Source organism: Neophocaena asiaeorientalis, unplaced genomic scaffold, assembly GCF_003031525.2.
Source record: "Neophocaena asiaeorientalis asiaeorientalis breed wild unplaced genomic scaffold, Neophocaena_asiaeorientalis_V1.1 scaffold404, whole genome shotgun sequence".
NCBI lineage: Eukaryota > Metazoa > Chordata > Mammalia > Artiodactyla > Phocoenidae > Neophocaena > Neophocaena asiaeorientalis.
In genome coordinates, this window is record NW_020172589.1 from 710,969 (window position 1) to 721,828 (window position 10,860).

The window sequence follows — 10,860 nt, forward strand, 5'->3', positions numbered from 1 at the left end:
CTTCCCCGTCCTCAAGTGGATAAAATAAAGTCACCTGCTTCACATAAACAGCTGCTGGCAGTGACATAGACCCAAGACTATCAAGGCTGAAGGAGGGGCATTGATCACCTGGTCCAACCCCACCATTTCAGTAGTTTTGTTCGAACTAGTTTATTAATCATAAAAATAATATACCATAATAGCCTAAAGGTGGAAACACCCAAATGTCCATCAGCTGACAGATGATAAACAAAATGTGGTATATCCATACTATGGAATATTATTTGTCCATAAAAAGGAAGTACTGATACATGCAATGACATGGATGAACCTTGAAAACACTATGCTAAATAAAATAATCCAGACATAAAAGGCCACATATTGTGTGATTCTATTTAAATGAAATATTCAGATTAGGCAAATCCATAGAGACAGAAAACAGATTGGCTGAGAGAGGAACAGAAAGTGACTGCTTATTGGGTATGGGGTTTCCTTCTGGAGTGATGAAAATGTTTGGGAACTAGATAGTGGTGATGGCTGCACAGCACTGTGAATGCACTAAATGCCACTGACTGGACACTCTAAAATGGTTGGAGTGGTCAATTTTATGTTATGTGTATTTACCACAACATGGTGAAAAGCACAATCAGTACAGAAGAGTATGAAGTGGAAAATACGTTCCCTTTCACCCAGATTTCCCTTTCACCCACCCTTTCACCAGATTCATTTCCTATAGGAAAATACTGTTAAGAGTTTCTCGCATATCCTAGAAAAACTGTTAAATGCATGTGCGTGTGAGTACCCTATTTAAAAACAAATGTGATCTTGTTATATGCAGTATTCTCTTTGATTTTTTTCCAATATATATCTTGGGATTCATTTCTGATCAGCACAGACAGACCTATCTTATGTATTTTTTGGTGGTTGGAGAATATTCCACTGTGCTGCTGAATGATAGGAATAACAACACACAAACATCTTCTAGGTTCAACTACACATGCTGCGTCATCCAAAAACCATAATAGAGTTTCTTGTATGTAATGTTAAGTCCCTATACTCAAGCCAGTAGCACTCGTCTGTGGACTTCCATCCTAGTGCATTTATATGTGTGTATCTAGCCCCTCTTTCTTATTTTAAGGGTAGGAGAATAGAGGCCCAGAGAGGGGAAGGGGGTTGTCCAAGGTCACACAGAACTGGGACTAGAACCCAAGCCCCTAACCCCCAGGCCATGCCTACCGGCCCACCCAGGCTGTCACTGGAGAAGCCAGGTGCTCTGGTAGCTCCTCCTCAGTAGGTGGGGCATGGCTGAATGGTGCCAGGCTTGGAGCTGCAGCTCCAGCAGAACACACAGGAGCTTCAGGAGATGAGCCTTCTCCTCCGCACGCCCCAGCCCTCAGTGACAAGAACTTACTGTGGGAGCTGATATACTCGGGGGACTTGCCAGGCCCCAGGGGAAGGGCCTCCTCATAGTATTCCTCAGGTGGAGGCCTTTTGGGGAGCGGTGGAGGCAAGTCGGCTGCCTGAAGGAGGACAAAGGAGGTGTGTGAAACCCAGAAGGCCAGGAGAACAGAGGGGAGCAGGCAGAGTGACAGGGTAGAGGCTGGGGGACAGTGAGCTCCTAGAAGGCAGGATGCAGTCTCTGAATATGAAAGGACGTAATGAGTGGTCAACAATTGGTACCATTTATGGTGATGATGATAGTGAATTATGCAGTTGACAGATAATGTTTGATGTGATTTGGGCCCCTTGTCCTAATTCCATGGCACCAAAGGGTAGGAACCCTAGATATGATCCAGACCTTCATTTTTGTAGCTGGAAAACTCAGGCTCAGAGACAGGAAGTGATATGCCACACAGCACAAGGGAGGAGGGCAGAGGCCACCCATCTTGTGACCCAGAGCTTTCCCCATTACTCTTCCTGTGGTACTGAAATCGGAGGTTGCGGTGGGGACGTCCTTTGGGCCTGAAGGGACAGGTCAGTTTACCGCATTATCCCTGCTTGGCACGGGCACAGTGAGCATGTCATGAGTCATTGAAATGTTCTCACAGTGCTTTTTCTGCCCTTGACCACCACACTGAAGAGAGAGACCCCCAGGAGGGTCCCCAGCATTAGCAGGGAGAGCTTCCCTTACCTCCTCCAGAGGAACAGAGGGCCTGAGAGTGTAAGAACTCACGTGTCTCAGAGGTGGGCTCTTGGCTGGCTCAGGGGTGGCTTCTTTGCAGGACTCCCCATCGTCCTCTGTCATGTTTCGAAGGTCGCTCAGGTCACAGTCTATGAAGGGTCAGGCCATTGGGACAGAGAAAGTGGAGGATGAACGTGGCAGAGTGAGAAGAGGGCTAGATTTGGGGTCAGGAAGCTCCACCACCTCCTCCATTAGTGACCCTGGTCAAGCGACTTCATCCCTCTTATCTGTAAAGTGGTCACAATGATCCCTGCCTTGTCTAGCTCCCAGTGTTATCGAGAGGATCAAATGGGATAATACTGTTTGGTACAGTGCTTTGGAAACTTTCAAGGGTTATGTAATGAAAGCATAGTGTTTTCCCAAAGTCTGTCAGTCTGTAAGTCCTCTCATCTGACCCATAGCTTTCTCCCTGTGTTGAACAGTGCTGTCTTCCCTCAGGATAGATCCGGGATCACACACACCCTGCACGCAGCACTGCTCAGCTGCTCCCACACCCTTGGCGCCTCTGCTAGTCCTCACAGCTCCATTTACTGCTGAGCTGTGGGACCACTCAACTCACAGACCAGGTAGCTACTAAGATGGATGTCAGCAGCAGATGAGACGACGCCCTATGTGCCAGCCTTCTTTGGACTGCACATTCATCCCTACCTTTCCTCAAATCTCAGGGATGATTTCCCATAACTGTACGGATTTGTCTAGATTTTCAGACCTGGCAGGGCCCAGAAGGGCAAAGGGACTTTCCCAAAGTGACTCAGTGTTGTAATGTTAGAGCCAGGCCCAGATGCAGGTATTTTCCCGCCCAATCCGGGGACTGTTCCAGAGACTGGGGCAGTGGACACGCACGTGGGGGAAAGGATGGCTTCCAGCGGAGGTCGGGAGAGGGCTGCTTACCAAATTCTTCAAAGAGGGACTCCACAAAGCTGGGCCCGGAATGGAGGTCCGCTGTGTTCACATACAGGTAGGAGACTTCTTTGGCTGTGAGGAAGGAGGAGAGCAGGCCCTCAGTGAGGAGGGAGGGGGCCCGGGACCACTGCTGATGCTGAGGACGGCCAGCTCACCCTGCCCACTTGGACTTCTATCCCACACAGGACACAGCACTCAGGTTACGAAGCATGTGCATAGCCTAAATCATTTCCCTGCTTTCAAACTTTGTTTCCCTTTTTACATTGTTATTGAGGATCTCCTTCTCCAAGTGAAAGGATGCCCAGAGCCCAGTATAGAGAACAGAGTAGAGGGGCTGCTTTGGGGACAGTCGGCAAACTGCTGCCCCTTTCGTCCTCCAACAGTCCTGTGAGGGCGGCCGATGACATTGACCCCTTTTGTCTCTGGGAAGTGAGGCTCAGTGTCACCCAGTGGTGACTTCCCCCCATGTCACTCAGACCCCTTCAATCCTGCGGGACACGATACAGCTCATTAGAGTTTCCTGAGCTCTTGATGTACACATATCATTTCCTGGGCTCACTTGAGGTTGGGGAAAAGGCTGGAGCAGATGAGGAGGCTTTGCTGCTGAGCACACAGCGAGGTAGAGAGGCTGTGGGGAATAGAGGGAGAGGCATGAGTAGAGATGGGGGGCAGGTATGCAGCTTATAAAAATGAGGGAGTGTGTGAGTGTGCGTCTGAGTGTAGGAGTGTGTGATGTGTATGTGATGAGTATGTGAGTGTGTTGCATGTGAGAGAGCGTGTGGGGTGTGTTGTGTGCGATGTGTGTTTGTTACTATGTGAGGTCTACGTGAGAGCATGTTTTGTGTGTGTGAGTGTGGTAGCAGTGTGTACACGAGTGTGCATGGCATGTGTGTTGTGTGAGTTTGTAGAGGGCTGGGGATGGAGGAGGACAAAGAGCACAGTCAGGGCTGTGGTGGAGAAGGGCTGGAGTGGATGGGGACGCTGGCTGAACCATGAGGAGAGGTGAATGCCATGCTGTGCAGTTTGGGCTTCCTCCTGCCAGCAGGCCGTGGGGAGTTACTGAGGGCTCTGGAGGAGCTCTGTGCGGAGTGCTGACGGCTGACCTGGGAGGGGCTGCAGGCTCTGCAGGATGGAGGCCACAGCCATCTTCTTCTCCAGGGTGGTGTCGCTGAGGTACTCATGGTCCAGGAGGCTGAGCAGCCCTGTGAGCTCGGGGAGCAGCTGCTCCAGCACTGAGGAGGAAGGCCCATGGAGCATGGTCACGGCTCTATGTCCAGGATCTGGGCCCGCCCCCACCCTCCAGGACCCAGGGAAGCAGGGGCCAGAGGACGGGGCCCAGGGCAACAGGGAGACCTCAGAGGCCCTCACACAGCTGTCCCAGCGCTGGCCACCAGCCTCCCTGGGGAGAGCTCTGCTCAGTTAACTGTGACGTTTTTCCGGCCTCCCCACTCTGCCTCAGACCTCATTCTGGGCTTGGCCTGAGGACTGAACTTCCCAGGTAGCCTGAGCGGAGGCACTTAGCCCTCTCTTTGTCCCAGCCTGCCCTCTGCTTTGCAGGCCTAGGGGTCCTTCCTCACTGCAGCTCAAGGGTCAGTGCAGGTCCCAGGCAGGAGCCCTGGCTGTCCAGGACACAAGGCAGGAAGGAAGCCTTCCTGTCCCATCAGTCCATACCCTTCAATCTCTGGAACCTTCTGTTTCCGGTGGCTTGACAGGAGCCAAACTAAACATTAACCCTTCCCACCCCTGGCCAAAAACTCTTGTTGCTCTTCTTTTTTCCATGCTACACCAGTGTTTCTCAAACTTAAGTGTATATAGGAATTACCAGGGGATCTTGTCAAAATGCAGATTCTGACTCAGGAGGTCTGGTGTGGGGCCTGAGATTCTGCATTGCTGACAAGCTCCCAGCTAAAACTGATGATGCTGGTCTGAGACCACACAGAACTGCAAAATCTTAGAGCACAGAGTCCTTTAAAAAGACTGGAGCATGCCAAGACCATGATGTCATCAATGTCTCCCTGTCCCAAAGCAGTATCTTGGGACTTGGTTTGCCTTAGAGCTGAAGACCAACTTCTTTACAATAGTAGTATTGTCCTCCTTTGCAACTTGCCAATCACTTGTGCCTAATAATATGAGCTGACGTGTTTTGAATAAGTATTACAAGCTGTGCTAAGTCCTTTCATACTTATTGTCTTACTTAAATCTCATAAATCTCATTATATGGAGGATACAGCTATGGCTCAGAGAGTTTAAACAACTTCTCCAGCGCCACACAGCCAGCAAAGCTTCAACTGAATCTGGTTCCCTCACTCTATACTTTAAACCATGGCACTAGATCGCTTTGCAGTATTTTATAGGATGCTATCAAGTTTTGAGATTGGTCCGATGATCATGCCCATTTTTTAGGTGAAGAAACGGAGGTTCAGAGAAGATAAGTAACTTGCTTGAAGTTACACAGACAAGCGGAAGAGCCAAGATTTAAGCCCCAGTCTCTTGACTCTCAACTCCATGTGCTTCTCCCCACCAGGGCCCCCCTGAGGAAATGGTGAGACTCTGACTTGCAGCTACAGGTCTGGATGTGTAAGAGGGGCTGTAACATGGTGCATAAGAGAATCAATCCTGGAGCCAGATTTCCTGGGTTCACGTTCAGGCTCCATTATTCACCAGCTGTGGACCTTTGGCAAGTTACTTAACCTATGACTCAGTTTCCCTCTCTGTAAGGGGATGAAATAACAGCACCGCCTCATAGGGTTGCTGTGAGGATTAATATTGCCATGTGTGGAAACTGCCTTGCCCCGAACATAGTAAATCTTACCGCAAGTCAGCTGTGATTACTGTCATTATAGTATCTGCCATGCTGATCTGTGCTGTGAGATGTGAATATCTGTCTCCCTCAGGAAGAGGGAGAGGCCGTGAGGCTCTGGCAAGTGTGAACGGTACTATGAATCTCAGCTTTCTTAGCATCTAGTATGGGGCCTGCTCAGAGTGGGTGCTCTGTGTATGTTAGATGAGAGAGGGAATGGAGAGATGACCACACTAGGACTTCTTTAAAAAATAGAAATTTTATGTACAGAGAGTGGTACTTGTTGGAAAAATGTGATGTCATAATCTCTCTGTGCCATTTCCAACGTCACCTCAAATTTGTTGGAAATGAGCTCAAGGCTGATACTGACAGCTACCACCTCGTGGGCTCTCTCTACCTCTGGGCCCTGAGGTAGGGGCTTTCCACACCATGTTTCATCTCATCCCCCCTATACGCCTGTGAATAGGTCCTACTGGGACACCTGTTTTCTAGGAGATGACTTTGAGGCTGAGGGAAGCCGTGGGACAGTTGCACAGCTTGAAAGAGGAGGAGCCAGGCTGATCTTAAGTTTGCGTGATTCCTGGAGCTGCTGTGTTGTACACCTCCAGGCCTCACTCCAGAGCCCACGTGAGGGGCCTCGAGGCCCTGCTCCCTCCAGGGCCGGAGCTCCTGTGGTGCCACTGGGCGAGGGTTCTGGAGGGACAGAGCTCTCTCTTTGAAGTAGGAAATCATTTAAAATCATTTCAGCCAAGTTTTATCTGTTTTGGAGGAAATCTTTTCAAATGGAAACACAAACCTCTCTGGCACCAACAGACACACCAAAAGTCAGTTAACTGTATTCCAAAATATGTCCTGATTCACTCTAATTATGTGCCAGTCTGGCCACTTGGGGGAATTAGAAAATGAGTAAGATATTGTTCCAGTGGCATTCTCTCTCTCTCTCTCTCTCTCTCTCTCTCTCTCTCTCGTGGCCTGCAGCCATGGTTCATGTTTGAAAATCCATGACGCTGCCCTGCTATCATTTACGAGTGTCAAGGCTATAGGATGCAGTGGCCATTTATCTCTCTAACCAGTGGCTCTGAAACTTTCTGGCCTCAGAATTCCTTTACACTTTTAACAATTATTGAAGACCCCCAAAGAGCTTTTGTTTTGTGGGGGTTATATCTATCAGTATTGAGTTTATTAACACTTAAAACTGAGAAAAACTTAAAACACAAAAGTATATAGTCACACATTCCATTAACCTTCAGAGCTACCACATCATCACACATCATATAACCTTTGGAAAACTCTACTGTGTACCCGTAAGTCAATGAGAGTGAAGAGGGCATATAAGGTCTTAGTACCATATAAAAGTAGGTTTGACCTTGGGGACCCCCCAAAGCATCCCTATCCCCAGCCACACCTTTCTGAGAATTGCTGTCCTTCAATAAATGACCTCAGATTGCTAAGCTTTTTGTATTCCTTACATCAGTCAGTCTGTCTGTCTGTCTTTCCCTCCCTCCCTCCCTCCCTGCTACCCTTCCTTTATTTCTTTTTTTTGGCTGTGAGGTTCCAAGGATTTCTTGCTGCTCTCAGCAAGTGCCTTGTGGGCAACATTCTGGCTTCTAAAAGCTCTCCTGCTTCTAAAGTAAGAACAATTAGTTTCTGATTGAGTTCTCTGCATTTAAAAACATGAGTCTTAGTACCCAAGCTTTGTAACACCTTTGTTTGTTGTTGTTTTTCCTGGTCCTTGGTGGGATTCCTGACATGGGCCCTTGACTTCTAAGTGTTTTTCATTTAACCGAGTTGTGATCACAAAAGTCCAAACAGAGCAAAGGAGGGAGCTGAGTAATCTGGGAGAAGCACATGGGGAGTCAGGAGCTGCCTGGTCCTAGTGGCACTGGTTTCTGCAGCCTGGGAACTGGCAGGCAGCAGGTGGCAGCAGGAGAGTTACATAGCGATTCTAAAGTACAGTTGGCAGAGGGAGTGTGAGCCCTGGGAGAAAGCTCAGCTTGTAGCATTAATGGGCAAGAATCCTTCCTTGAGCTGAGCAGTTACCATTGTGCTGGGCAGTTAATGCACATTATCTCATTTAATCTTCACAAACCACACAAGTCTCTCTATCTATGTTCTAAGCGGGAGGAAACGGAGGCTTAGAGAAGTGAGGTCACCCAGCCAGTAAGCTGTAAGGCCAGGCTCTCTGACTTCAAAGCTTGCACCCCTGTGCCTGAATCCTCCACCAGAGGACTTGGGCTCAGAGAAGGGGAGGCCAGGTGGAACAGGGAGGAGGCGGGTGGTCCCTCAAAGCCTACCAGCTGAGCTGGGTCATGACTTCACTGGGGCTCCTGACCTGGAGGTTCTCTCAGTGGATGGATTAGAGACCCTTATTGTGGGGCTGAAATCCTGCTCAGTGGGCCTTTCTCCACTGGGCCCATTGAATTTTAGAGCCCTAAGTGTGTAGATCTCAGAGAAGAAAAACAAGTGACTCAAAGCTTATACCCAACTTACCAGCGGAATGTCATCCCAGGGAGAAACTTATACATCATGGTTAAAAGAAAGCTTCCAGCCAGCGCTCCACTCTTTAAAGACAATACAGAACTCTCCAGCTAGCTTTCAGGTGTGGTGAATACAGATGTGCCTTTGATGGCTTCTTCGTCTTTAACACCAGAGAATTCAAACCACAGGGATTTAAACCATCAAAGAATTTAATTTGGAGAGAAATCATATGCACATAATGATGTAATGCTTATGACAAATGGTCATACCCTCTCCCGGGGGTTTGCTGGAAGTGCAGATTCCTGGGCCTCCTATCTGAGAGTCTGATTCAGTAGGCCCTGTACTGGGACCCAGGAATCTGCATTTTAATGAGTCCTCCAGGTGATTCCAAGGTTCAACCTCTGAAAAATACTCCACCAGAAAACATACTAGAGGGCATGTCTGTGAACATAAAGAATGTGGGAAGACCTCCCTCATTCCTTAAAAAATTATCATTAGCTATCCCCTTCTGAAATAACTGAGAGTCAAGGTAGGAATAAGAGCCCCTACAGAAGATTGCAACTAGCTGGAACGTGGAGTCTTGCTTAGAGGAGCACAGTGATTAGGGCTTTGGGGTGAGACATCTGTGAATTGGAATTCTTGTGCTGCCATTTCCGAGCTATACAAAGATGGGCACATTAGAGAAGTCTGAGCCATGGTTTTCTCATCTGTAAAGTGAGAATAGGATCCCAGTCTCCTAGGCTGGGAGAACTAGGTAAGGTCATGCTTGTAAAGCACTCTGTTTGGTGCTGTGCCTGGAGCCAGCACTCATCAACGAGGCCATATTATTGTTGTTGTTGCTGCTTCCTAATATTCCCCAGAACTATGCAAACTCCGGAGTATTGACCAGATAGTATTTAGCGACAGATTTGCTATAGTTGTTGTAACAGACTTTACAAGGGCACGTCTTAATCTGTGTTTCAATCATAGTAGATGCCCAACAAGCATCTATTCGTTGAACACAGTATTTTGATGACCTAGTCCAACCCTCTAATTTTAAAGATGTGGAAAGTGAGGGTTCAAGAGGTTATTTGACTTAGCGACGGTCACGCAACTAATTGAAAATGAGTATCTAGTGTTAAATTTACCCTAGGCTTGATGCTTAGATAAGTCACAGAAGAGTGGCTGAGAGCACAGGCTGTGCACAATCCGGGTCCCCCTCCCAGCTCTGCCATTTTCCGCTGTGGGGAAATATCTTAACTTTCCTTAGCGTCCAGTTCTTCATCTGTAAACAGTGGGGGTAAAACAGTAGCTGCTGCACATGGTCACTGGAGAGATGAAATAAAAAGATACATATGGTGCTCAGCGCACTCAACGGTGTTCCCTTCATTTGTATGTAATCCCCCAGCAGATTCAGGTGTGGTGCTAGGCACAAGGGAGGGGGGTTCCTGGGGCAAGAGGACATTGTGGGACTCTATAAGCCCCACCACGTGGACTGTTCACAGCCCTGGGCCTGACACTGAGCACAGGTGGTTATGGTGGTTGGAGGTGGTAGGGCACTATTCCTCAGAGTGCTCCTATCCCAGGGGCCCCCTCCATGCCACATGGAGGGACAGCATCTTCCAGTTGGAGGGGCAATAATGCAACCCAGAATCCTGTCCCTGCCATCCCCAGTCAGGAAAAATCTCCTTCACCAATTCCTACCCCACCCCCCTCCCACCTTTGCTCCTGGTCCAGGTCATCTCTGCTCTCTGCGGGCAGATAAGGGCATCAGGACAGGGCTGCCTGTTATGACTGGATTTTATTTAGAACCATGAATACATTTCACGGATCTTGTTTAGTTTAGTTGAGCCTTAGGGAGGTACAGTGAATTCCAGTGAGGAAAAACCAGGAAGAAATGGTCTAATCACTGTTTATAAGTCTTCACTCTTTTACCAAGTGGGATAGACAGGCACAGAAACCCAAGAGGGGTGATAGTTGTTCTCTGGGATGCAAAAAAGTTTGCCAAATAAAATTAGAAACCTACTTAAAAATATATCTAAGATTAGTCCACTCTGTGAGTATTGTTCCTGGTGAATACCCAGCTTAAGACTAAGATCGGTTTTCTCTCTGCTCCTCCACCCTCCCCACCTAAGTGAAATCAACATGAGGTGGTAGAGAGCAGAAATTTAAGCCACAGACAAAAAGCACTGCCACTTGTTCTCAGGATCGCATCCCTGGTGCCGCCTAAGTGAAACCTTTAAGCAAAAGGCCTTCATCACAGCCAGTATGGGTTCTAGTGCAGGGAAGGTCAGATTTATTTAGAGATCTCAAAGGTCATAAGTCTAATTTCCATGACAAAAGTCAAGTGAATAATTCATCTTCAGCAAACCACAAGATTAATAAACCCTGTTTGGGCTCCTGCCAAGCTAGCCTGTGGGCACTTTGACTTGTGATCTCATGCCTGGGCACCTTTTAGTCTCTGGAATTCACAAAATTTCTTGGAAACAGCTTGCAAGTTACAATTTTTTTTTTTTTTTTTTTTTTTTTTTTTTTTTTT

The 10,860-nt window shown here is 48.0% G+C and overlaps 1 protein-coding gene across 5 annotated transcripts in view; it reads right to left on the minus strand.

Moving 5' to 3' along the window:
• AFAP1L1 (actin filament associated protein 1 like 1) overlaps nt 1-10,860 on the minus strand; it is a 71,007-nt gene that overhangs the window by 40,919 nt on the left and 19,228 nt on the right. For all 5 annotated transcript variants that reach the window (XM_024738246.1, XM_024738245.1, XM_024738247.1 and 2 more), the window contains exons 2-5: nt 4,168-4,296; nt 3,053-3,136; nt 2,153-2,250; nt 1,391-1,499 (exon numbers count right to left, since the gene is read on the minus strand). In XM_024738246.1, the coding sequence (XP_024594014.1) occupies nt 1,391-1,499; nt 2,153-2,250; nt 3,053-3,136; nt 4,168-4,296 (420 nt within the window). The remainder of the gene's footprint in view (nt 1-1,390; nt 1,500-2,152; nt 2,251-3,052; nt 3,137-4,167; nt 4,297-10,860) is intronic.